The sequence below is a fragment of the Anas acuta genome, chromosome 8 (assembly GCF_963932015.1).
Source record: "Anas acuta chromosome 8, bAnaAcu1.1, whole genome shotgun sequence".
In the NCBI taxonomy this organism is placed as follows: Eukaryota; Metazoa; Chordata; class Aves; order Anseriformes; family Anatidae; genus Anas; species Anas acuta.
Window position 1 is genome coordinate 21,616,812 of NC_088986.1, and position 26,894 is coordinate 21,643,705.

A 26,894-nucleotide genomic window follows, 5' to 3' on the forward strand; every position below is an offset into this window, starting at 1 on the left:
CCTGCCTTCCCCTCCTCCCCTTGCACGCTGTGGTTATGGGTTTTGTTCTTTCTTTTTCCTTTTTTTTTTTTTTTTTTTTTTTTCGGAGGGAAGCACAGCTCGGGCTGCGCCTTGGCCCAGCTGCGTGCTCCAGTGACCCTTATTGTCATCAGCATCCAGGCAGACAAAAACCCCTCACCGGGGAGCGGGACGAGGCGCGGTGCCAACAGGTGACACCTCCCAGGGGTGGGTTGCCATCGGCCTTCAAAGCGCCCCCGCTCCGCACGCCTGGCGAGCCCCGACGAAGACAATGCAGCGCTCCAGGGGCTCGCCCCGGCTGGCACATGTTTTTCTCTCTTCCTACCATTAATCCGTGGGAACACCTTTATGCGCCCGCCGCGACACTTCCCTCCGGCTGGGTCCGTATCCTGCGGGGACTGCCAGGACTGAAAAAGCGCCTGGCGAGCTCCGAGGGTCGGTCACGCCGGGCTTCGTAGCCCTCTGCCTGTAAGGCAGTGGTGCAAACCCAAAGGGAGGTCCCTGATCTGCCCCTAAGAGGGTTGGGGACCAGGATGCTTGAGCCTCAAGCAGCTGGCATGGGACATGACCTCTCTGATGTGGAGCTGCCCAGCATCTCTTTCCCATCCTCCACGCTCACGAGTTTGGGAATGCCTTAAAATGCAGCACTGTCACACCACAAGGAAAAGAAAAAAATAATAAAAAAGAATGGATTTGAGGGTTAAAAAGGCAGAAACTGTGATTTGGGGACAGGGACCCTTCCCCAGCTGCCCCAGGTAGCACAGGAATGGAGGGGGGACCCTTTGGGCAGCGCTCACTGCAGACCCTGCAGCAAAGGGCTGGCCCCAAGAGCACGTAAACCAGCTCTGCTAAGCACAGGTACCCATTTGTCTTTCACGTACACCAAACACATATCTGAAATCCAAATTCATCATTTCTTTAAGATGCAGATGTCACACAGGGAGGAGGAGTGGTCTGTTTTGGAGAAGGAGGCCTGATGCACCCAAAACGTCCCAGCAGTGGCAGCAGGAGGGCGAGAAGAACATCTCCCTGTGCCCAACAGCTCAGACATTCCCCAATTTGATCTATCGCTGTCAGGCCCCCCTAGTGAAACCACTGTGTGCTGCATGGTCCCACATAAGTCAGAACTAAAATGCACCCAAGTGAGACCAGGGACCAGCCAGATGTCCCCGCAGCGTGTCACCTCCACCTGCTTTCCCAAATTATTCCCCTAGCCTTGCTGGGGGCTGCTGGTGGGACCTGCTCCCACGTGGCCACCATCTCATCACCACCATCCCTGGGACCAGCACACCCTCGAGGGACTCACGGGGCTGGAAACGCAACCCTATACCCACGGGTTAACAACCCCAAGACCTCAGCGAGATGAACAACTGCTTAATTAATTAACCAACACGTTGCCCTCAAACAGGGGTCAGCCGGTGAGGATGGGGAGCTCACCACGGCGCCAGGGGACTGACCTTGTGCGGGCAGCGGTGGCCAAGCGGTCTCCCCGGGAGGGTGGCAGGAGGCTGACGAAACCCCCCGGGGCAGGGAGGCGGTAGCTGCTCGCCCGATAAGCGAGCAAACATTGCAGGCTCCGCAGCAGCCCCATGCTCCCTTTGAAGATGCTGCCAGGGTCAAGGGTAGCCGAGGGGTGGCGGCGATCGGAGGGCTTTCCAAGGCAGAGCGAGCTGGCGATTACCTGGGCTGCGCGGAAGGGTGATTTGGGAAAGCAGATTAACAAAAAAAACGTGCAGAGGCAGATGCAAAAAACAAACAAAAAAAGGAAAAAAAAAACCTCCCCCCCCAGGCAGCTCAGCTGCAATAGGCACCGATGACGCATTTAGGGGAAGAGGGGCCTTGGGAAGGCAGCAGCCAGGAGGGCCTTGTGCACAACCCCACGGTTGCTCGCACTTCCCTCTCCGGCCCTTTCTCAGCCCCGTGTCCCCAGGAGGCTCTTTGCAAAAGGGGCACGGAGCATTCCCTGCTCAGGGCTCACCCTACTGCAAGCCCAGCACCTACCTGCAGGCTCTGCCCTCCTTGCATGCAGACCCTCAGCAGCAGCCCAGTGCCTCCGGCGAGCCGGGCATGGCGCTGCGAAGCACGTGCTCTTTCTTCAAACGCGGCCAGGGGAAGCTGGAAGAGGAGAACGTTACGGGCAGGCAGGATCGGGGATTTGAGACCTAGAAATTGCTTGGCTCTCCTTGCTCTGCACAAGGGTGGAGAATATCCCAGGGAGCGCTCAGCGCATGCCTTTCCCTTGCAGTTGGAAATTGGTCACAGTGTGCATTGGCAAATTTTTTTCTTTTCTTTTTCTTATTTTATTTTCGGTTCTTTCCTTTTTTTCCTTTTTTTTTCTTTCTTTATTAGTGCCGTTCATGCTGCTAAACGCACTCCCAGCTAGGTCAGGGCCACGTTAACCACGGCTGGCAGCTTAATTTCAGCCTAATACACGTTACAGCTTTGTGAGAAGGAATGCAGAAATCCTCAAAGCGCTACCCAAGTGTGTTCAGTGGCCGGATCAGGGCCTGGCGCTGTGCGTACAAGGCAGCTGCGATACTGTCTGCGCCCCTTCCGCGTGGGCGACCTGCATCCCTCCAGCCCCAGCACGTGCCTCACCTGGAAAGCAGACACGTGCGGGATTACGAGCGGTTTTGCTCGAGCTGAAGAAGGGGCAGGCGAAGGCAAAGCTTGCTGCAGGGGCCGTCAGGTGCAGTGGGTCAGAGCCCAGCCTCTGCGGTAAATCCCGAGCAAGGAAACCACAGACAGATGGCAACAGGCTCCGAAATACTTCTAAATAACATAAGGGAATACCAGAGGTGTCCTTGCCAAGCAAAAAAAAAGTTGTACACAGCCAGGAGACAGAGCCTGAAAATTACATTTTTAAAAAATAGCCTCATATATTCAAGAAATAAAATAATTATCAGAGCTGGACTGCTGTAACTGAGACTTCATGAAATTAGTTTTAAGGTGCTACGAGCCCAGAAGGATCCGACCCATTGCTGATGCAGTCTTTGAGGTGTCCTAACCTATCTATACGAGAACAGGTGCATGGAAGGGGAAGAAAAAAAAAACAAACCAGGTTTTTCCCCCCAGATCTCACACTGTGCATGGCCAGTGGGTTTTAAAACCTGGCGCTGCAGCAGGATGCTTGCACCGCTGCCCCGTGCTGCAGCTTCTCAGCTTGGAGGGGCTGCAGACCTGAGACCGAAAGCAGAGCAGAGCAGTTTGGGGTTGCCCTGCATCTGTGGGGTGCTGCAGCACCGAACGGGGAGCTTTGTGAGGCTGTGAGCCCTCGGGGCAGCTCGGGCTGCTCCCACAGGCACCGAGGTCCTGGTGACCCCGTGGCCAGGCAGCCTTGGACCTTGCCTCGGCAGCGAGCCGTGCCAGCTTGTGCCGGGCAAGGACGAGAGCCCTGGCCACGTCCCCTCTGCCAGCACAGGCTGCCCGGGGAGTGCTGGTGGACGTGGCCTCAGGTCTGCCGAGGGTGGGCTGCTCCCCGGGGCGTAGCAGGGGCCGGGTGGGTCGGGAGCGAAGCCCTACTGACGTGGTCGGTGTTGCAACCCTGCCCTTATCTTTGTACAAAGAGCGCGGCCGCCCCGAGCTGCTCTGTGAGCTCCCTTATAAATCGGGGCTCTCCTCACATCTTCCTCTTTTTTTCTTAATATATATATTTTTTTAAATTTCCCCCCCTCTTTCCTTTCCAGGCAGAAAGCTGCAGAGTCCTGCTGGGGTCAGCCGGGAGCCAGAGCGGCGTGAGCAGAGCTCCGCCAGCCTCTGAGGATCTCACTGGGCATTTGTTCAGTTACCAACTGGAAAATCCACGTTTCTGACCGCTGCAACCTTTTCCCAAGGACCTGTGAGCCTGTCATGTGTGACAGCCGTGCCAGCTCATCCCTAACCCCCCCTCCTCGTCTCTCAGGCTTAGCAGCACCGATGCTTACGAATTTGTGATGGATGCTGCTCCTCCCCAGGGTCTCCTGAAACTCCTTCACGCAGCTTTTCCCAGCACCGCTGTCTCCTCTGCTCACCTGCTGGAACAAACAGACCCTGCTCACGGCTCACCCTTCCCCACATCATTTTGGGGAGGGCTGGGTTTCACCACAACACTTGGCCGACGTGCCCCTGCAGCCCCCCAGCCCTGACCGAGGGACGGGGACGGTGCCTCCCCAGGGGACACACGTATGGGGACGGTCTGGGTGCGATCTCTTAACATATTTTCCCCATTCTCCATCGTGTCCCTCCTAGGAAGAAGACCAGGTGGCACATTACAAGCCCCCTGTCCTCCTCGTGGCCGTGTCCCCGCTGGGGACAGTGTCGCATTCCTGGTGTGGCAGCGCCACCTGGTGAGGTGGCCGGGGGGCCACCAAAGTCCCCTCGCTCCCTCCGGGTTTTTGTTTGTTTTTTTTTTTTTTGCCCACCACCACCCGCTCCTGCTGATCTGCTGGGACCAGGGGGTCTTCCAGAGTGCCACCTCGGTGCTTTTTCATTTTTCTCTTCCTTGGAGGGGCTCCAAAATTGGGGATCTGAGAGCCAAGCCCACCGATGCCGGATGGCTGACGGGGTTGCTCCGTCCACCACGACCATAGCGGGGTCTCCTACAAAGTGTCAGGCACCACCCGGGCACGGGACCGGGTGCCTGAACAGGTAGAGGGGAAGGACATCGTTTTGGGATTGCCCCAGTGCATTGGCAGGGCTGGCACCCAAAAACGCTGCGTGTCCCTGAGGGGCAGCAAAGCCCAAGCTGTGGGGCTGTGCCTTGTGGTCCCCAAGAGCACCGCCTGTCCCCGAGGGTTGGGGCTGGGACAAGTGTGTCACAGGCAGTGTGGCACTCTGGAATGTGTCCCTGGGATACAGCAACATGACAGCCACCGGTGAGTGAGCTTGGCTGGAGGCTTGGGGCCCTCCAAGCACACCCCAAAGGGGACAACACGGGGGGGAAGAGCAGCATCCCTTAGCCTGGGCCCTCCCTGGGACACAGCCGTGCCCTCACACCCAGATCTTTCAGAAGGAAATAAAACTCCTCGGGACAGGGGGGGGATCTGGGGTGCTGCTGGTGCCTGCCTCCAGCCCAACGCTGCCTGCTAGTTTGGAGGAAAGGCCACAGCATTTGTGCCCAGCCTCCCCAAACCACAAACCCTTGGTGTGTAGGAAGAGGCCACTCGAGTTTTCCAGCCCCCCCGTGCATTGAGTGCTTTCCAACTGCCCTGCCGGCAGGAACTGGGTTGCAAGGGGAACCCAGTGCACAAATCCCACCCAGCATCGCATTTTTCTGAGAGCTGTTCTGGCCCAGCTCTTCCCTCTTCTCACCTTTTGGTTCCCATCCACCTTTCGGCAGCACAAAGCCCCCACAACTTTCTCTTCTCCCCCCCCGCAGCAACCATAGCCTCTACGGACATGGGGCTGCTGCTGAGAGATGAAGTTTTTGTCGACTTTTTCAACACGTTTCTGAACCTTCCTGTAAGTCTGCTCCTCCCCCTAAAGGCCGGGACCTTTCTGAGCCTTTCTCAGGTGAACTTTTGGGTTCGGTGTTAGAAAAATTGGGACGACACCACAGTTTGGTTGTCAAGCCAGGGAAAACTGAGGACTTGGCTCAGAGGCGATGGAGACGGAGGGATGAAGAGGAAGATGGTGCCTTCTCTGCAGCAGGGACGGGCTCTGGGTTTCCCCACCACCCTGCATCCCTTCCAGCTCTCCTTTTCCATGCAGGTATTTGGCCAGACGCCCTTTTACACCAGCAGCACGGGGCAGTGGGACCTGTGGCCAGAGCTGCCCAGCCAGCTGGTGAGAAAACATCCCCTGTGAGGAGAGAGGAGGGCGAGGAGGAGGGAGGAAGGGCGCCGGGTGAGGAAGGAGCTGGTTCCTCATTGCCGAGGCTGTTGTTCATGCAGCCGGGGGGGTGATTTCAAACCAGGCTTCACTTGGCTTTTGAGCCCCAGGGGGGGAGCAGAAGCTATGGGAAGGCAGGGCGCTGGGAAAGCAGGCAGGGGGAGAGGGGGACAGGCAGCAGGGATGTGGCAGGGGCTGCAGCACAAGCATCTCCCTTCCTCCTCCGCATGGGGTTGGCACCCCTCTTTAGCAAACCCCACAGCACGGGCCCCTTACTCACCCCAATTCCCCTCCACGAGCCGGCTCCTTGCTCCCAGCCTGATCCTCTCCCGGGGGTTGTGCTGCAGGATGCCAGCCCCCCGGCTTTGCTGGCCTGGCTGGCGAAGCACCGCCTGCCTCACTTCTGCAGATCCAGCCTCTGCCTCCACCTCGTCCTCTGCCAGAAGCTCCTGGGTTTCGTGCGGTCGGAGGAAGCAGGTGAGTCATTGTGGCAGGCACGGAGGAAAGGGAGCGGGGCTTCCTCTCGCCTGGTGGCTGCCGAGCATGGCACTGGGTTGGAAAGGCACCGCACGCCCCTTTTTGGGGGGTCACAGCAAATCCCAGGTGGGATTTCCATAAAACGAAGGAGGTTTTCACCCCTCAGCCCTGCTCTTGTTTGTACAGGCTCGCTGCCTCCGTGGGGTTGAGCTGGAATAGCTGCTTAGCAGCAGCTGCAGGGTTTGTAAAAGCAGTGCGTGGGTGAAGCCAGGCTGGAGAGCAGCCTTAGATCCAGGAAAGGGGTCCTGGTGTTTTGGGTCTTACACCATATCGGGTTGTGCTCCTCATTCAGGGCATCCTACACTGGGGAAGTCATAAAATCATAGCACCCTGCAGGCTGGAAAAGACCTTCAAGATCAAACGCAACCATCAACCTGGCTTATCAAGTCCTGCCACTAACCCATATCCCTTAGTACCACAAAATACCCCACAAACCTAAAAAATAACCTGCTAGGTTATGCCCTGGTCTGTCCTAACAGCACCAAGCTGGAACTGTGCTTGGTTTGCCCCCAAATGAGCCCCCCCAGCCCAGCATCACCATGAGGCACAGCCACTGGGAAGAACGCTATGGCAGCTGGGATGCAGGCTTTCATTTCAGAAAAAATAAGTGATTTATCAAGGCTCCTGTGCTCTGCTCTCTCTCCCCGACAGAGAAACTGCTGAACTGGCGGAGCGCGGACCGGTGGCTGCTGGAGAAGTGCATCAGCGGCAGCCAGGGCATGTGGCGCTTCCGAGCCTCCACGCAGGGCACGGCAGGTGGGCACGGGGTGCTAAATGCCCCCACCGCGGGCATGCTGCCCCGTGGGACACCGGCACAGAGCCAGGGGTGTGGGTGAGCACCGGTGGGATGTGAGATCCTGCTCTGGAAGATGAGGCAGCAGCAGCAGAGCCCAGCTTGCACAGCCCTGGATCTTCTCCACGATTTCGCCTCGCTTCATCCAGGGCATCTTCCCAGCTTTCTCTTAAATCACGGGGCTGCTTTGCTCGCCAGCAGTCTCTCGGAGTAATACCGAGCCCTTCACGTCAGTCTCTTGCCTGATCCGTAGGGGAAGAACTGACCAACTTCTGGCTCAGCACCGAAAGGCTGCTGGGGCTCGACGAGTCGGATGCAGAGCAGCAGGACCTCTACCTGGCCCTGATGAACAGGCTGAAAGCCACCCACCTGCGCGAAGGCTCCAGCGTCCTCACCCTCTGCGGCACCCTGGCGGGTAAGGACAGGAGCTGGTGACAAATGGTGACCTTCTAGGAGGGTGGCATGTTCCTGGCTGCTCCCAGGTGGGGATGGGATGGCAGCAGAAGCTTGGCTTGGCTGGGCATCTCCCCTGGCACCACCACGTCTGGATGGAGCTGCCCCTTCATCATCATCCCCTTCATCATTTCAGGGTCATCACGCAAAGCCAGGCACGCTGGGGCCATCGGCACCCGGAGGGAGATGCTAGTCAAGATGCAGCAACGCGCCCTGTTTATAATTCAGAGTTACTGGCTCCCTAAATTCCTCATCCAGTGCAAGATGGGCATAGAAGAAGAGAAGCTGTGTTGGCCTCTGCTGCAGGAATACCGGGAGCGGGTGGCACAGGGCAGCACGCAGGAGCCGCTGGGCGTTTCGGACGATCTCTTCGCAATGCACATTACAAAGAGCCAGGACCCATCAGGGCCCTACTGCAGCAAGAAGGCCAAGGAGAAGGTCTGGGCTCTTGTCAAGGAGGGAAGAGACACCCAAGAAGCAAAGACAAGCTTTCAGGCACAACCAGAGAGGCAGCCAAGGCCAGCTGGGAGCGTGAAGGGATCACAGCCGGGTAAGGAGGCTTTGGGACCGGGTCCTGCAAGCGCTGCCTTTGGGGGCAAAGGAGGAGCAACCTCTCCCAAAAGACCTAGACGCAAGGCAGAGCTGGCCATCCACCTGGAGGACCTCTGTGAAAAGAAAGTCCTCTCTAGCCTGCGTTCCTCTACACCCCTCTCCAAGCTGCCGACCCCAAAAACGCCGGCCAAGACCCTGCGCCTCCTCCCCTGGGCCCTCAGCGCGGACAGCTGTGCGGGACGGCCCTTCAGGGACTTCTTGAAGTGCCAGGGCCAGACCACGGAGACTCGTCTCCTGGACCTGTGGCACGACCTGGAGGAATTTCTGCCCGCGGTGCTGGACCCCAGCAGAGAAAACAGCTTCTTCCTGCGCCATTTGATCGCGGACAGGATACTCACGACCTACCTGGAGGAGAGCGCCGTCCAGCAGCTTCCCCTGGAGGCGAGGACCCTGCAGGGCCTGCGGGAGCACCTGGCTTCTGGGGAGTTCACCCCCTGGATATTCAGAGCCCAGAAAGAGATTTGCAAGGTACAGGGCAGCAGCAGTCGGGCGGGGAGGTACCGCTGGCCTTCACAGCCTGGGCTGGTGAAAGGACCGCAGGCATGGTTAGAAGGAGAGGTATTTGGAAAATGAAGGTGAAGGGAGACCAGGGAGGACAGAACTTATGGGCACGAGTCAGCTTGTGCTGGAAGCAGTGACCGAGACACTGCAGGCCAGCGGAGAGGAGCATCCCCATGGGTTTGCTGTGCCGAGCAGTCATTTAGCAGCTGGTGACCTCGGCTGGATGCACGTGCCACGGGGATCACGGGACAGCGGCCGGCCCTTTGCATCTGAGTCACTGCTTCCAGCACAACGGGATTAAAGCACATTTTTAAAGCACATTTACAAAGCCAAGCACTTCTGGGCAATCTCTGAGCAGCCCAAGGGGCCGACCCCTGCATGCAACCCCCTGGGCATCTCAGTGGGGTGCAACCTGCCCATGGGGTGCCACTTTCTGGTGGGGAACATGAGCACCAGCTGAGGCAGCCACCTCTGCTCCTCCCCAGGTCCTTTGCATCTTCTATGAGAAATTTCTGGCTGATGAAGACAAGACCTTCCTCCAGTTTATGGTAAGGGGGATGCACGAGGGCTTTGGGCATCCTCAAGGGGTGTGCAAGCAGCAGTGGGGATGGAAAAAGGTGGTGAGAGGGAGGAGAGAAGCCCGGCAGCCCACAGGTCAGCCTTTGAGCCACGACCCAGCCCAGAAGCAGGGAGGGATTTAAAAGCAATCATCCAGGGCAAGCACGGGTGAAGCCAGCAGCAAGTTGCGAAAAACACTTCTGGGAATTAATTCTCCCCCTTTTTTCCTGGTTCACAACAAATACTGCTATTAATCTGACTCATGGGCAGCCACAAATGTGTACGTCCCTGTTCCAGCACGAGCGGTGCCTCGCCAGCACTGGGGAAGAGGGCGTGCAGCCTTTTGGCCTCTGATTCAACCACACTCAAGTTTTCCACGTGTTTCTTTCCACTGTGTAAAGCCGTGCTTTAAGAAAGCAGAGTCACACAAGCACTCATATTCCCAGCAGCAGAAATCCCATGTTTCTCAATGCCTTCCAGCAGGAAGCCTTGCAGGGAGAAACCTCGGAGCATCCTGCCTGTTTGTGTCCCTTGCACAACCCACACAGGCAATTTTGCTTACCACAACTAACTTCTTCAGTCTGACCACTAGGATTTTCCCCAGATTGCAATGTCAATTCATCAGCTGGTCCCAGAAATGATTAGGACAGGCTTCCAGGGGCAGTGCCCCAAAGACCTGGCTCACAGAGATGTCAGCACCGCAGTCAGCAAGAGCCGAGCTCTTACGGAGCAGTAGGTTGGCAGCTGTCAGCTCCTGACCCTGCTCATTAAATGCTCTTGGTTGTAAGTTAATTAGCTGCCCAGGTTTCTAAGCATCCCTTGTCGAGGAAATTACCTCTCAGTGCACACGCCTGGGCCAGGAGAGCAATTAGCAGTTCAGCAGGTGCCGTGGCCGTGCTCTCCGCAGGCACCATCCCCTAAGCCAAACTCATCCCGGCCCTTGCAGCACCGGTGTCAGAGGAGCTGCTCGGGGGCTTGGCGGGGTTATTTTTGGTGCTTGCTCTCAGCAGCATGCAACTCGGTCAGCAGACAGCCTGTCTGGCCCTGCTGCTCGGCCAGTCCTGCAGGCTGGTGGGGAGCCAAAACCTGCAGGAGGGTCTCAGTGGGATAGCAGGAGGCACTCCTGGGACACCGGCCAGAGCCAGTCCCAGGGCAGCAGCCAGCAGAAAAGGCACACGAGCTTACCTGTCTGCCCGTGACACCTCCAGAGCTGTTTTCGGCCCTCCTGGCTGGATGTTGACCCCTTTAGGAAAGCTGCTGCCTTTGGCTGGCAAGCTGTTGCCTGGGTGAGCTGAGGGACCTGCTGCACTGCCCCAGGAACTGCTTTAGGAACAGCATGGACAGGTCCCAAGCTGGTGCTGAGCTTTGTGCTCACACAGATTTTCTTCCCAAGGTCTAACTTGGATAGGTTTGTACCCCAAAAAATGCTCAGCTGGCCTTCTAGGTTCAGCTCCTCCAACAGGAGGGGCTCCGCACCAGCCCCCTCTGCTCTTCTTGCTGCAGTCTCCGCAGGGCGACGTCCCAGCGCCCGAGGTGCAAGGACACCCTGTCAGGAAAGAGGAATGTTTCCTCCTGTCCGAGAGGATAAACGAATCCTTGAAGCTGAGCCAGGCCTTGCATGGCACGAGGAACTTGGAAGGCCTCTCCTCCGAGCACTGGCGAGCCTGGGCCACTCGGCACCTCCAGCAAGGGGGCTCCGGCCAGGCAGAGACAGATCTCGTGAGCACGGCCGGTAAGAAATGCAGCACCCCAGGGAGAGCATGGGTTCGGGACAGAGAAGGGGAAAGGCAAAAAGCTGTCACAACACAGCACTCGGTACGTGCTGAGGGGCTGACACAGCCTGCGGGAACGAACCCCGGATCTGTCCCCTCTTCTCTACCAGACGCAGACTCCCAGAAGGTGACATCAAATGAGCCGGTCGCTCAGAAAGCCCCGCTGCCGCTGCCTGCGGACAGCCCAAGCAAGGATAATGAGATTTCGCCTCCCAAAAGCCCACTGCCTGGTGAGTCCAGTCCGAGCAGGGCAGGAGCAGTGCAGGCTCCCAGCCAGCACTCCCTTAGGGTACCGGAGGAGCAGGGACCTTCCCTGTTTGCCTCCCAGCATCAGGAAAACATCTCCAGAAGGAGAGAGAGGCGTCACCCCAATGAAAGGCACACCTTTCGGGGTGTTAATCCAGGCTGGGAGCACTTCTCTGAAGCAGATGCTGAGGAGGTCAGACCGTGTGAGGGCAAAGGGCTTCTACAGCATGCAGCGTCCCCGAGCTGGGCTCACCATGCAGCTACTATCAGGGTGGATCTGGAGGCAGCCTGGGCTTCTCCGGGGTCCCCTGCCCTGAGGACAGCTGTGAGCAGGCTCTAGCAGCCACCTGAGGAGGGAGCCAACGCTGTTCTGTCCCCACAGCTGCTGAGCCAGAGAACAAAAAGAAGAAGACTGCTCCTGGAAGAAAAACCAAATCGAGTACCGCAAAGGTCACCTCTGCCGTGGTAGAGAAGCCAACTAAAAGACCCAGGTTGGCAGCTTGCAGCACAAGGCTTTGCTATTTTTATTTTTTTGCTATTTACAATCTTTAAGGAAACAGGGCTGTTCCCACTGCTTTCCCATAGTGTCACTTCTCCTGGATTTGTCATTGGGCTCATTCAGATATAAACATGGGTGGCCCACAGGTCTGAAGTGTAGAGTGACCTAGACAGAAGGAAAGAAGTTTCTTTTTTTCTCTCCCAACCCCATAACCTGAATTTATTCCTCATGTCCCGTGTGCTTTGACCTCAGTCGCTCCCTGGCACACCACCTGCACTACAGCTAGGCAGCTCTCAGCCCCCAAACCAGCACTTAAAATCACCGTGACCACGCTTAAATCTGTCCTCACTGACCATGAGGATGTCTGTGTGGAGTCCCACCTCCTGGGAGTACTCCAGACATGAGCCCTGACAGCTCCACATCAGGATATAAATGTTAACCAGGACATGACTGGGAGCAGCGCTGATTATTTACTTTGAAAGTCAGTCTCAGGAGTCACATTGAGACGATGAACACACTTGACCCAGTCCACCAACCTTCAAACAAGGGCTTGCTAACCTCGTAAAGGACCCAAATCCCTGTCTGCTCCCAGCTGTGACTTTTCCAAAGTTCTGCTTCAACGATACGTAGGGGAGCACAACCTCCTCCTCCTCCCACCAGTCCTTCTGGGTGTCCCATCCTTACCTGCCTCCCTCCCCTGGTGCCTGCAGAGCTGCCCTGCTCTATTTGCAGGTTCTGAGGTCTCCAGCAGAGACCTTAAGTCCTGCCTCCTCCTCATCTAGAAAAAGCCTCCTCTTCAGGCTGAAACCAACTCTTTTCCTGGCCCATCTGCTTCATAACCCCCTGGCACCACTGACCCACGTGTTTCCAGCTCGTTAGGTGCCTCTGGTTGGAGAAGCAGGCTAATTTCCAGGTGGGAGGCAGCACAGAGGTCACATCTCCTGGTGTCTCCTGCCCTGCAGGCACTTTGTGAAGGTGCTGCACAACCCTGCCCACCTGCAGTACTTCAGGCAGTTCCTCGAGGAGCGCAATGCAGATCAACCCCTGCGGTTCTGGATGGCCGTGGAGAAGCTAGTTGCAGAGCCCACTGCCAAGATCAAGAGCGCCCTCGTTAGCAGCATCGTCAGAAATTATTTCCACGGTGACATCCCAGCTGGTAGGCACCCTCCCACCCTGCACTTTACTCCAGCCGTGATGAAGGCTTCTTTTTCCCTGACCTGGCTGCAGATTTTAGATCCTCTTGCAGGGACTTGCCAATCCTCCTTTCCCTGCCCAGTGTTTGCTGAGGGCTTCCACTGCCACGTATTTCTAGGAAGGTGCTCTACTTCTGTGGCAGGGTCTCCTGGCCAAGACCTGCAACCTGCAGTTCCCCCAGTGGCAGGAATAGCCCTTTCCTACCCCATCTCCTTCAGGTGCTCTTGGAGGCCCAAGCTTCACTCCCAAAATATGCAATTAGCACAGCATAGAAAGGAAAAGAGATGAGTACCAGATTCTGGGGCAGGCAGAGGTGGGACAGGGTGCCACATGCAGATGGGAGGGTAGGAAGAGCTGTCACGATGGCTCAGGGACAGCTTCTAGCAGCAGACAGTGACCACTTGTCTCTTCCAGAGGAACTGCTGGACTGCCACGCTTCTATCATCAAAGAAATCAGGGAGGCTGAAGTAGTCACACCCTTCATGTTGCTGACAGCCCAGGTCTTTGTCCAGAAAGCAATGGAAAAACGATGGTGAGAACCAGGCTCCAAATCCCAGCCAGACCCTCACCCCAGCAAAATTGTCACTGCAGCTGCCAAGGCACTTCCAGCCCCTGTCCCTTTCTCCATCCTCCTCCAGGACCAGGATTCCTGCAGGACCCCAACCTCGGGGCCATCCCCTCTCAGCTGCTCCCCATCCCGGCCACCACTGCCTTGCTCGTGCATCTGGCTGCCCCTGATGCTCTCTGGTCTCCCATCTGGCAGGTTTAAGGAGTACCAGGACCTGTTTCCCCCGAGTGAAACGCCCAAGTCTAACCTTCATTTGCGGCACAGGATGGGGAAATTCACGACAGACAGCCTGGTAAGGAAAGAGACTCCCTGCCAGCAGGCTGGGGTGTTGTCTAGGAAAGAAAGAAAGAAAGAGGGGAGATGGTCTCTGTCTGGGAGCAAACCCCACAGCCAGGGGCTGGCTCCCCAGGGCTGTGCCACCAGCCGAGCCGGGCTGTGCCTCATCTCTGCAGAAGTGTGCCTGGTTCACCATCCACGACATCGTCAAGAGCATCTGCAAGTTCCATCGGGAGATGAACGACGACAAGTGCCGCATGGAGTTCGAGGGCTTTCTGCGGAAGGAAAGAGAAAACGAGGAGGAAAGTAAGGCTGGAGTCCTGCCGCCCCGCTCCTCTCTCCCCAGGACACTCCCAGGTTTAGGGGAGGTGAATGGAGGAAGCCTGTGGCTCCTCACCCATCCCCTTGTGCTGAACCCTAATTGTTCTCTGCTGGAGGTATTTAGAGAGCTGGTGATGCAGGATCAGGATGTCAAATATTGTGTGCCGAAATCTTGGGTGATGAGGCACAGGACTCTGCACAAGCAACACAGATAACATATTCATGCCATAGATGGTTTTCTGATGCCAAGTCCACCTAGATCAGGAAATCCCTGGAAATGGAAGTGTCTGGAAGTTGGAGAATATTATATAGAGGGGAAATAACAAATATTTTACCTTTCTTTCTCCCTTGTAATCCACTTGTGGCCTCTGTCAAAGACAGGATAACGGCTAGGCAGACTTTGACCTAACCTCATGTGTCCATCCCCCTATGAAAACAACGAACAAAAGCACTCCGTGAGTGCAAGGATGAGGACAGATGGATGAAGGAGGTCACTGAGCTAAGGGAAAAGCACACTGGGTGGATCTGAATTCCCTGGGGAGCCCTACAGGCTGCAGGAAGGCTGTAGTCCACATAGGCTGAAAGGCCCTCAAGCAAATTCCTCATGAGCAAGAAAAGCAAGCAAAGGTTAGGGAAGGGAGCCAGGTATAGGACCAGCTGCCCAGCCAGGCTCAAACCAGCGCTGGGAGAAGCAGGACCCGAACATTTTGTCCCCTCTCCCAGACCTGCCCCCCACCACGATGCGCAGCAGCAGCACCACGAGCACGTTACACTCCCACGCCGTCTCCAGCGGCTCCCTGCAGGACAAGGACATGCCTCTGGTGAAACGCCAGCTCTTTGACAACCAGCTCATTACCGTCAACTTCCTCGTCGATGACCTCCGCTTTTACCTGGAGATCAACAAGTAAGCACCCTTTCCACGGGCACTCAGGTGCCAGCAGTCTGCCTCGGCCCAGGCCCAGGCCCAGGCCCAGGCCCTCCCTGAGGGTGGTGCCTGTCCCTCGGTAAGGGACAAAGCCACCCACAGCTTCTTCACACACCGGGGGCTCTTCTTACACCCCAAAACCCCCTCAACACCTCTGTGCCAGGCTGGGATCTGGACACCACACTGCAGCATGGCATGACCAAAGCCTGTTCGCTGTCTGCAGTGAGCCTGCTGGTGGTTCCCCGCCCTGTTCAGCTGTCCCACACCTCCTAGGTGTTGTTTTTGTGCCCCAGTAAATGCGGAGCCGAGCAGGAACATGCCTGCCTAGTAGCAAGGCACTTGTCTCAGAGCAAGACCTGCGGGCGTGCTTTTGCAGGTTTTCCAGGCTGGCTGATTCGGCCGAAGCTTTGGCAGCCCACAACATGCGCTCAGACAAGGAAGTCGCCTTTCTCAAAAGGAAAGCTGCCATCATCAGCAAGCTCTTCCTCAACTCCGACATCCCCCCCAAACTGCGGGTAAGGTGCTGGCACCCACCCGGGAAGCCTGGAGGGGCTGCTGGCTACTCATTGCTCAAGGCCATCCCACTGCAGCCATGAGGGAAGAAACCAGGCAAGGGTTGGGTCTGCTCCAGCCACACGTGCTCTGAACCTTCAGGACATGCTCCAGAGCTTGGGAAGCTCTGCACGGGCAATGGGAAAAAGCACCAGGATGGGTATTGCTATCCAATTCAGTCCTTTCATTCTCCACAGGCCAAAGCCACCATCATCCCTTCACAATGCACCCACCTCTTCACCTTGAGTAGCTGTGGCTCTGCGATCTTCCCTTTGGAAAGCACAGTGTTTTTCCAAAAAATCCAAGGGGGATCCAACCCATATACTCAGGACAGTCAGCCAGGACCTCAGTAGCATCTCTTTTTAGAGGCAGATGAAATACCAGGGGGGTTAGGGAGAGGGATGTGCCACCAGGAGTGCTACAAACCTACAAACTGCTCTGGCTAAGCACGGTCTCTTCCGTGGCCAGGTGAACATCTCTGAAGATGACAGAGACCTAATCTGGACCCTGTCTTCCAAGGGGCTGCTGAACCGCCTCCTCTACCACAAGGCCAAGGTCACCCTCCTCCCCATCCTGATACACTTCTGGAAGAGGTACCTGTCCCCTCCCTCCAAGGTGGCAGAGGCTGTGTGGGTGCCAGCCTCTTTCTCCAGCCACCTGGCTCCTCTGGCATGAAGAAAACACAGACGAGACCCTCCCCAGGAGCACAGCTGTAGACATCTGCTTGGGGGTTTGCTGTCCCTGACTCCAGCCTTTCTCACACAGGTTCTGCAACTGGAAGGTGATGAAGAGCTTTCGGGTCTCCACGGTGGAGAGGGAGACAGCCTCATTGCCCAGTACAAACGCCTGTTCTGAAGTATCTGACATCTACAACCCAAGTAAGATGAGTGCCTGTCCCCCTGCTCCACGTTTGCCCTGTCTCACTGTCTCAACAGCCAGCTGACCAAGGCTGGGACAGACCTTGTTGAAGCCATTCCTTCCCCTCAAATCCAGTCAAAATCACCCAGTGGGTTTTCAGAAATTTCTTTGGGGATTAGAGAAGTGGGGGTAGAGAGTTAATAAGCAAAGAGCTGTTGCATAAGTCTTGGTTTTTGAAGGAAACGAATTAAAAATACCCCATACACATGCTAAAACAAAAATTAAAGCAATGAATCTTTTCGGTTTTAAGTTGGATGTGAGCAGGAAAAAGAAAGATTGCCCAGAACTGTGCAGGCAAACACCAGGCTTAGTGGCATTACACGGAGGATGCTTTGAACACTGGGAAAGGAGAAAAGGTTTCATGAGGATGTGAGGTGACACTCACTAGGATATCTCTAGGGAAAAAAAATTCTTTTCCCCTCATCCACTTATTTAGTTTCAATATACTAAACACTAAACTGTGAAAAACACAAAGAAAGCACTGTTAAGTGCTGTCACTCTGCCTGACAGCCTGGCTCCTTGACTGAATATTCATTTGGAAATTGTCTAATTGATTTTTGATTAGAGGGGAAACCAAAATAGGCACGTCCTAATCTTGCTTTGACGGCCGAGTGGGTGTCAGCAACGCAGCGTTCTGCTCCCGGTAATTTATCACTGTCAAGTTCTGGTTAAAATCAGCACGGCTGGAGGTTTTTTGATGTGAACAGGCAGGTGCTCGAGCTGCAGCTTGGCAGCCGAGCTGGAGTCGCAGACCCTGTGCTGGTGCTTTCACTCTGACATAGATCCTGCAGGGAACGTCCCCAGGACAACTCTTGTCCCGAGCCACAGCTCCCTGGAGCACCTGCCTCTTTGCAGGGATGAATATCACGGGGAGAGATGTGCCATCTCAGCTCTGTGTCATTTCTCCTACCCTATCCCCCTCTTTCATCCCAGTGGGGCAGGGATAAACACTGGCACACCCTGGTGCAGGGCAGCAGCTGTCCCAGCTCCGGCTGCTGATGAGGAGGGAAGCAAAGTGACACACAACCCCCAGAGAGCTGCTGCTTCTGACTGTGCTCATGCCTCTGCCACCTTCTGCTCGGGACATTTTCTGCACCTTATCGCACTTTATCAACAAACTTTATCTAAGGATTTGCTTTGCTGACCTTCAGAGCTCGCTTTTCTGCTGGGAAAAATTAGGTGTGCTGCCTTAAAATTGCCAGGCGAGATACCTGCAATCCCCAGGAGAGCCCTCCTGTCGCCCACGTCTCGCTTTTGCCATATTTTGGTTATTTCTTTGCTGTGCAGACAGAGGGTGCTGGGCTGGCCGCCTGTCGCCAGGCGTCACTGCGACACTGCCCTCGGGCTCTGCACAAGCCCGGTGGGACTCCAAGGGGACATTTCTCCCTCCCCAGGCAATCACGTTGTCATCACGTTCACCCTCCTGGGAGGGATCCGCATCCTGCTGCCACATTCCCAGAAGAAAAAGGAGCTGCAAAAGGAGCTGCAAAAGGAGCTGTTGGAGGAGCAGAGCGGTGAGCTGGTGCCACGAGGGTTCCTGCTCCCCACAGCAGCTCCAGCTGCTGGGGTGAGAGCCCAGCTTTAGGGCTCCCCATCTCAGCCATGATGAGGAGTTTGTGCCTGTTGCTTTTCTCAGATTCAGAGAACCACCATGAGAAACATCTCCCACTCAGCAAGCCTGTAGGGCTCCCTGCAGGGCAGGTAGGTGGTTACAGGGGCAGCCCACCCCCCAATTGCACCAAGGATGGGGTCCCAGAGCAAGGAGGCATTTCCCTCCCTCACTGCCCTCCCTGAGCTTGTGCTGCAGGTGCCAGCAGCTCCACCTCAATGCAGCTGCTGCTGCCCCTGGATGGGCTGTTTCCAGCCCCAGCTGGCTGCAGTCTCTCCCAGTAACACACACACACAGCCTCCAGTTGCTGAATGTCCCCATGCCCTAAGCACAGCCTCGTTAACACCATTCACCCACGCATCTATCAGCAGCAGCCACTGATACAGAGCTTCTCCCCTCTGCGCAGGCTCAGGTGGAAAGACAGATGTCCCAGCACCTTATCCACGCTGAGCAGGGCAGGGATGTGCTCCAAGGAAGCTGAGCAGCCAAGACACACCACATAGGCTGCACTTAATCTGTGATAAGACCCGAAAAATAAAGCAACTGACAGCACCCTCCAGCCTGCCTGATAACACAGCACCGGCGGTGACTTGCAGGGACGTGCCACAAGGCATTTTGCCACCTGAGGAGACACCCATGCCACACAGCAGCCTCCTTCCCCTCGTTTATCTTTAAAAAACTGCATTGCCCATGGCTGAGACCCAGTAGCTAAATAAATCACATCGGGTGTCCAGCAGGACAACACTTTGGTGTCTTCCCCAAAAAACGTGGGAGGTACATTTAGGTGGAAGGGCGCAGCTGTACCCAGGGTGGTGAGGTGGTGCCCATCTTACCACAGCCTGTTTTTTCCCCCCACCCAAAGTCAGTTTATGCCTGATTGAGGATTTTGGTTTTCTCATTATTATTTTTATCAATATCCAGAGCACCTGTCTTTCCCAAGCACTAACCAAACCCTACTGAACACCTTCACTTTCCTGCCTGACGGGAAGGAAGAGTGGCTCTGCTGAGCCACCAGGAAGCTGCAAAATTCCCCAGTGTACTTTGGACATGACTTCATTGAAGAATAGCCCAGGACCTTTAGCACGCCTTGCCTCTCATAGCTCCCACCCCTGCACGCTCTGCCTTGTAACTTGAAGTCTATTTTTAGCTATGCTTTAACCCTCAAATCCTAGACAGCTGCATCCTGGCAACAGCACAGGTGTATTTAAGGCAGGAGATAACATTTCTTATTTGTCCATTTTGATTATCAACACTTGGCTTCTGCAGAATCAAACAGGCCAACCCAAAGTCCAACGTTTCTGTAAGTGAAGAGCTTCCCATTGCCAGCTGCAAAACCAGCAGGCTCCCCAAAATTTGATTTTGCAGCTTGGTTTTGCCCCAAGCCCCCAGCCCCAAAGTTAGCTGTGTTTTCATGTGCCTTGCACTAGCACTTCAGCCCTAAAGGTGCTGTCCCTATAGTGTGAGCCCAGCTGAACCCCGTCCCCAGAAGGATTCACAGATGTGGGGGCTCTGGTTTAGGCATCCTGGAGTGCTCTCTGCTTCCAGGGAGAGCTTTTCACAGCCTTTCAGAGCCACCAAGTCACAGCCCTTTGGTACCACAGCAGGGTGAGGCAAGAGGGCACAAAGGTTGCGGCAGGCTGGAAATGTGGAATTTTTATAATGCTCTCAAGGAGCCCAGCCCATGGCACAGCCCTGCCTGCTGCTTTGCAGCTGCATAAAAATACAAGCACGCACAGCAAAAGGGATGCAGAGCTCCACAATGCATCCTGACAGCCACTCGCTTGTCAATGAGACGGAGCAAACACATCCACCCTGAGTTCGGCACACATGTAGGCGCTGATGCTCAGCTTTGCACATCTGCTCACCCATGAGATCCTCACCCTCGCTCCACAGGAGTAAAACAAAGCAAAAAATAAATAAATTAATTAAAAATCCACTATCCAGCCCATTTCACAAGAGACCGTATGCTTCCAGGGAGAGGAAGCCTTCAGCACCCAGCAGAGCTCTCTCTCAGGTAGAGATGGGGACCTCATTCATAAATATGTAGAAAACATTTTTCCAAATTTATTCCCCGTTTGGTTCTTCATAGGCTAACACAAAGAACAATAATCAGTTAAAAAAATCATTTCAACAGCTGGAAAACATTTCCGTAAGCAATATATAATCACCGTGCAGCCCCGCGGGAACTGCTGGCAGAGAAACAAAGAAGCCCTTGGGCCAGCAGGATGCCACCGGGCTCCAGAAATGGGTTTGTACTGCTCAGCCCCAGTAGCAGAGCTCCGGGCTGCTGTGTATGAACGGCAGGGCCAGGCACCAACAGCATCTCTGCTTCTGGCTGCTGTGTTCAAGGAGTGGAAGGAGGGAATTCAAGTCTCGATAGGGGTACCCATGTGGCTCATAAGTGCTATCTGTAGAGCTCCCTGCTAGGGAAACTCCTTCAGAGTCCCTGGTTGGCAATACCTGAGCTCTTCTCGTGTCTCTTGCATGGATTGGGAATACGGGGCCTGTCCCACATCTCCTTGCTCTCTGTAAGAATCAGGGAGATGGGGACAGGGAGTCACGGGGGACCTGGGCTGGCACTTAGCCTGGCTCCTTGCCCAAGCCCTTGTCCTTACACCAATAACTTCTGAAGCACCTTTCATTTCTCCATGCTCTGTACCTGCATGTGCTCTCTCCCGTCTCTTTACCCAATTTCTTCAACTCCTTTTTTCAGCTGAAGAAATAGGGAACAAAAGGAGGCAGAGCAAGTGGGGATCAGCCATGGGACGTGAGGCAACAGCCTCCTACAGAGGAGGATCCTGAATGTCTACAAAGTGGCTGTATTCGGGATGCTGGCGCAAACGGTTGTAGACATAAATGGTCAGTGCTGGAAAATTCGTCAGGAAATACACAGCATAGTCCCCTGTTATTTCACTGATCCTGAAACAGAACAAAAACAAAGTTTTTAGAGCACACCCAGGGAGCCCAGGATGCCCTGGTTCCTCCTTTGCATAGAAAAAGCCATTCCAGAGGCTGGTAAAGCAGGAAGATTTCCTACAAATCCCTGAGCTGTAACTTTTCCCTTCCCCAAGTTCTGGGCTCCGTCTTTTTGCCACTTCTCCAGCACCTCTATCTGCCTAGTTCTACCTGCACCTTCACAGAAAAGAAGTGGTGGCCTCAGCGAAACCACAGCTCGGGGTTACTACCACCACGTCACGGGGACCGCCGACCACAGGGGTAAGATACCCATGATTGCAGAGGGTTGGGGATTCAGGACCTCCTAGCAGGACCTCCTGACCCACTCAAGCACCTCAGCACAGCAACCATCAGCCCTTTGAGAACAGCAGCGAGGCAGGCAAGGAGGCTTCTCAAAGCTGAGATATAAAGATATCGCCCCTCATCGCAGAACAAGTCTGGGCGTCAGATTGTTTCTGATCGGACTGCTAGCTGCCAGGACACAAGCTCTCCCACACCACTGCTAGAGGACACAGCCCATCTAACAAATTATGTTTTAATGGACTTCTACATCTTGGCTACGTCCTCCCTTCTGAAGAACATTTTGCTCTCAAAGTGACCGACTCTCGCAGATTCCTAGGTGCCCCCAGCAACACAGGTGTCGCAGGCACAAAGATGCAAGCATCTACCTTTCATTGGGGTGTTCATCCAGGTTTCTGATGAACCTCAGAAGGTCTGTGACATTGCTTTTATAATAGAATTTTTTTCCGTAACTGGATTTTTCCATGATACGCAGAACCTTTGGATGAATCTGAAAAAAAGGTGACAGGTTATTCCCAACCTTTCCCCGCCATGGAAGTAGCACACACGCCTCCACTTATCACAGCTGCTGCCTTCCTGCAGAGGCATCGTCTTGCACGGATAAGCCTTGTGACACTTCAAAGGGGGTTTGCCAGCATGAGCAGAAGACTTCACTCTACAGGACACACACCGTGCAGTCCCCTGGCTCTGCAAAGGGCTTCCTCTCCTGCCTTGTTGATGCAGGGTGTTATATTAGGACTGCCAACAGCAGATTTCCATGCATGTCTGGAGGATGGGCCCATTGAGGGCCTCTCAGGCTGCCCTGCTGAACAATGCCTGCCAGATCTTACACTATGCACAAGGCCTTTCCAGGATGCTACCTGCAGTGGGGCCAGGACTGAAATGCTCAGGGAAAGCTTCTGCTGGATATCTAGCACAATCCCCACATTGATCCAAAGAGAGGATGCTTACCATCTCAGTCCAGCACGGGTAAGGACTGCTAGCATTAATAGTTTCAAAGAGATCTTCATCCCATTGGAGATCCTTGATTTTATTCCAGGTACTCTTCAGGAGGTTGAACCTGCTGTGGAACAACAAGCTTTGTTAGCTGCAAGAGAACATCGCTGTCTCCAGCACCACAGGCAAATCCCATACCAAGAATGTTCCTTTACTCCCAGGACTTACGTCTGTTTGCTCCAGAAGTAGGGGTGTTTGCTCAGACCCCACCATCCCTGGTCATCGTGAGAGGCCACGCGCTCTATAAGGTCCAGAGCCTCCTTGTAATCTGGGGAATTTGCATCCAAATCCTCGATACTGACTTCACGAAGGGGTTTCCTACCCCCTGCTAAGACATATAGCACGAGCCTGCTGAGGTCCTGCAAGGAAACACATCACTCAAGACACATGAAGCTTCTTACCAAAGGGACGAAGTGGAAGCAATGTTCATAAGTGGGGAAAATGCACGCGTAGACACGCACCTATAGGCGTGCACAAACACAGACGGGAACCCTGAAGCTGTGTGCACAAGGACTGAGGGGTCAGGCACTGTAATCCTGCTCCCGAGGTATCTGGGGAGGTCCCAGCACCAGCCACAGCCTTGCACCCTAATTCATTCTCATGCGGGGTTTGCTTTTCTATGGGCTTGCCCAAAAAACAGTGAGGCTGCTCCTTCTAGCTGAGGATGCACAAAGGCTTCTCTTGGGATTCACAGTGAAAGAAGATAGCAGAAGTAGATAAAATTTGAAAGCATTTACTGATTTGGAGGGAAGTTACCTGTAAGTCTGAGCTTATAAGTTCCTTGTTGCCTTCAATCAACACTCTGCTGTTATCAAAATCCGCCAAGTAAATTTTTCCAGCTAAATCTGAGGAAATAAGAGAAAATATCAACAAGTGATGGCAGAGAACCTTAACGCAAGTTTGTCACCGTGTTCTGGATGGGGCCTTCTTTAGGAGACATCTCTGGAAAGACTTGCTGTGAGTTGAGCTACCCGCAAAGCCCTGGCAAGGCAGGCGGATCTCATGAGGCATGTCAGGCTGATCTATTCACCCTCCCAGGACTGTCCGGCAGCACACCTGTACCTACCCAAAGAGAACAAATGCCACAGACATCCTGTTCTGTATAAAGATACCTGCACTGGTGTTTCATATCTGATCTGAGGCAGGGGGTGTTAGAAAGCTACGAGGCACCTCCTCTAAACTATAGGCGACAGGAAAGCAAAACAAAAATAGATAGAAAACAAAACAACCTATCAAGAAGTTGCTGGGACGCAGAGCTTGGTGAGCAAATCCAAGGGAGTGCAGCTCTCTCACTGCCTGGAAGATCATCTTCAGGATGCCCTTGTAATCCTTTTCATCTTCTGGGTCCTGCAGGTGTTCTTCAAGGTTTTTCTCCCAGAGAGGGAAGCACAAGTACATGCAGCCTCTTTCCTTCTCAAACTGGAAGAGCTTCAGTAGATGCTCGCAGTCACCACACCGGTCAAGGAATTCCTTCTCTTCGCTATCCTGTGCACTGAGGAATATTCTTACTGCCACTTCTGTCCCACCGTGGAGCCCCAGGTAGATGCTACCCCGGGAGGTGCTCTGGATTCTCTGACGGACGTACTGAAATATTTTTAGTTTGCCAATCATGGGCCGATAGATTTTATGAAGGTTTTGCAGCTGGCTCCTCCAGCGTTTGCTCTTTGGCTCCCAGTTTTCATAGCTTGCTGGGACATACTTGGCATTGTACTTGCGAAGAAGACGTTGCATTTTATTATAATATTTTCTATTTGCAATAGCAATAAGTTCCCCAATGTCAGTCCTTGCCCCTTTTTCACACAACATCTCTGCAATATCACAATAATTATTCTCCACAGCCACCATCAGTGCTGTGTTGCCGTCCTCATCTGCATCATCGATATTTATTTCATCCTTGTCCAAGAAAGCTTTCACCAAACACTGGTTCTGCATTTCAACAGCTAGGATGAGGGCAGTTTTCCCACTTTCATCTCTGCATCTGACCTTAACACCACAGTCCAGCAGGAAATGGACTATAGAGACAGCCTGAGATATTTCCCCGTCACGGAACTTAAGGGCATGGATCAAGGCATTTCTTTCTCCATTGTCACAAATGTTCAGATCAGCCCCCATGTCTTTGACAAGAGTTTTTACAATTGAGAAGTGGCCATTCCTACAGGCATCCATCAGTGCAGTCCTGCCCCCTTTGTTCAGTTTCTCCTTCTCCTCACTGGTTACCCTCCTCATGTTCACATCTGCCCCTTTGCTATGCAGGTATCTCAGGGCTTCCTCGTTCCCGTGCCAAGCAGCCTCCATGAGAGCTGTGAAGCCATTTTCGTCATGATCATTGATATCAACCCCATAACCAAAAAGGAGCTCCAGGATTTCCACATTTCCCACAATCGCTGCCACAATAAAGGCGGTGGCACCGTTGTCCTTCCTGGCGTTTGGACACGCGCCTCTGTCCAGCAGGAGCTGGACCATGTCCTTGTCCTCAGTCTGCACAGCACTCTGCAGCGGTGTCCAGCCGCTGCCCACCTTGGAGTTCACATCTGCCCCTTCCTCCAGCAGCTCCAGCACCTTTTCTCTTTCGGAGTTTTTCACGGCAACGTTTAGCTTGGAGGCGAGATCATCTGTAGCCTCCATGCTGGATGAGGCAACTGCCTCCTGCGCCCCCGGGCAGGCTCGCTGCAGGTTACCTGGTATTTCGGTGGTGTTTTCGGGAGGAGAACACAGCAGGCAGGCAGAAACCAGCTTAACAGGCAGAACCGTGCTTAACGTATCTAAACAAATCAGAAAAGGGGCAGAGCAGTTTTAACTAAGAAGCTTAAATTCACAGTACTGCAACCCTCGGGAAAGGCAGACATCTTACTTTCACTTTGTTTCATCTCCCCTCCTCCCCCAAACCACCAAGCAGCAAACGAATACCGTATTTCGCTGAGAAATGCACTGCATCTAACTTCCGTGCCTTTTGCTGCATGCAGAAAAATAAATTGTTGCTTTCAGACCCAAAGCACCCCGCTCTTTCCTTAAAGCTGGGGGGGTCCGCGAGGCAGAGCTGGGTGTGGGCAGGAGCAAAGAAGGCAGAGCCACTCTCTGGAGCACCAGGCTGGAAAAGCAGCACAGCATCCCCCCGGCACGGCCAGGGGCTGCAGACAGCAGGGGACACACGGATGCTCTCACCTACCACGGACCACCGCCAGCACAGAGAACCTGCAAGAACTGGAGAGGGAAAGAGGTGGAGGAGAAGGTGTCCGAGGCGGAGGTTTACATTTGTTCAGCCCCTTTTTCTGCTTCTACTTCCTCCACCAAGAGGCAGAGCTGCAGACACACTGCCCAAGGAAGCACGAAGGGCTGCTCCCTTCCCCCTGTCCTGCAGCCACACGCAGCTGCGCACTGCCTGACACGCAATGTTGACACATTGCTGACACAGCCCTGCCTGCTGTCACCCAGGGCCACCAGCCCCAGGCAGGAGGGGACAGGGCCCCCTGCCCAGCTGCAAACCCAGCAGCAGCTTAAAGCAACTCTGAAGCCAGGGAGCAGCTTTTCCCAGCAGTGTCACGAGCACAATTTCTCCTCCCACTGGACGGAGCAGCGCCTGGGAGCATTTGTGGGGAGGGAGCAAAAGGGTGTTTGGGGACATTTCAGCACAGGGGAGAGGTTTGCAAACCCCAGCAGCTGAAAGCTCAGAGATGTTAAATGCACCAGTACTGGTCTTAGATCGAAGCTTTTCCACACTTTTTGGTAAATCCATCCTTGTGGCCAAACCAGCCGAGCTCCTGGATCTCACCCAGGCAGTCACCGAGCCCCAGCTCCCTACCCGAGCTGTGCTGGAAGCAGGCAGCTGCCCCCTCTCACCCCAGCATCACTTTTTGTATTTTCCTCTTCTCCTACAACAGCCCCCAAGACAGCCTGCCAGAGACCGAGCTTCTTCCCCCAAGGGAACACTGAATTTTAGGTGACCGTGGACAACTGTGGTGGTCCTGGTGTTCGCAGGCTGTAGGCCAGCAGATGGGCGCATTGCAGGGATTGTGAGGTCCAACGATGACACCGTCCTCTCCAGCCAGAGCAGAGTTTGGGCTCTTGTCCGGTGACTTTGTTGTGTTCCCCATGTGCCAGTGGGTTTTGTTGCTGAAGATCATATTTTTGGGTGTCCTTCACGTAGCTGAAGTGGTAATTTAAGGCTTAGAAGTATCTTCTAAAGAGCGACCTTTGGCTCATAGCAGGGCTGTGTCGCAGTCTTTTGACCCATACAACCTGTGACTAAAAAATTCAGGTGACAACACAACACCAACACCACCTAAGTAGAACAAAATCTCCCTTCAGGAAGCTGATTTAAAGTAGCTCCCTATCTGATGGTGGAAGGATGGAAGGGAGCCAGCTCTGACAGACACGCCATCAGAAGCGGCTCCCCACAAAATAAATCTGTAAGTACGACTGCAGGCAAGGCAGAACAGACTCAGGATGCCTTCCAGACAAACAAACAGCTTTGTGGTGACCGCAG

The 26,894-nt window shown here is 54.5% G+C and overlaps 2 protein-coding genes across 4 annotated transcripts; one reads left to right on the forward strand and one right to left on the reverse strand.

Annotated features, from left to right (window-relative positions):
- The first annotated feature begins 4,858 nt into the window (after nucleotides 1–4,858).
- On the forward strand, nucleotides 4,859–18,136 carry RGSL1 (regulator of G protein signaling like 1). The gene is made up of 20 exons (XM_068690777.1): nucleotides 4,859–4,871; nucleotides 5,375–5,457; nucleotides 5,707–5,781; nucleotides 6,174–6,303; nucleotides 7,015–7,119; nucleotides 7,410–7,571; nucleotides 7,746–8,689; nucleotides 9,208–9,270; nucleotides 10,784–11,012; nucleotides 11,163–11,282; nucleotides 11,681–11,789; nucleotides 12,760–12,953; nucleotides 13,406–13,523; nucleotides 13,755–13,851; nucleotides 14,012–14,141; nucleotides 14,880–15,060; nucleotides 15,458–15,596; nucleotides 16,102–16,226; nucleotides 16,399–16,511; nucleotides 17,946–18,136. Exons 1-20 carry the CDS (start codon nucleotides 4,859–4,861, stop codon nucleotides 18,134–18,136), a joined length of 3,321 nt encoding a protein of 1,106 aa, XP_068546878.1.
- A 2,064-nt stretch (nucleotides 18,137–20,200) lies between these two features.
- On the reverse strand, nucleotides 20,201–25,641 carry RNASEL (ribonuclease L). 3 transcript variants are annotated; one of them, XM_068690051.1, is made up of 7 exons: nucleotides 25,578–25,641; nucleotides 23,641–25,173; nucleotides 23,168–23,256; nucleotides 22,580–22,770; nucleotides 22,367–22,478; nucleotides 21,784–21,905; nucleotides 20,201–21,079 (listed from the first exon to the last, which is right to left on the reverse strand). In XM_068690051.1, the coding sequence occupies exons 2-7, from the start codon at nucleotides 25,034–25,036 to the stop codon at nucleotides 20,944–20,946; spliced, it is 2,046 nt and encodes a 681-aa protein (XP_068546152.1). In that variant the 5' UTR covers nucleotides 25,037–25,173; nucleotides 25,578–25,641; the 3' UTR covers nucleotides 20,201–20,943. The 3 variants fall into 3 exon arrangements, with proteins under 3 accessions (XP_068546152.1, XP_068546153.1, XP_068546151.1); XM_068690052.1 differs by having other exon boundaries at nucleotides 25,574–25,610; XM_068690050.1 differs by lacking the exon at nucleotides 25,578–25,641 and having other exon boundaries at nucleotides 22,367–22,475; nucleotides 23,641–25,082.
- Between the last annotated feature and the right edge of the window lie 1,253 nt (nucleotides 25,642–26,894).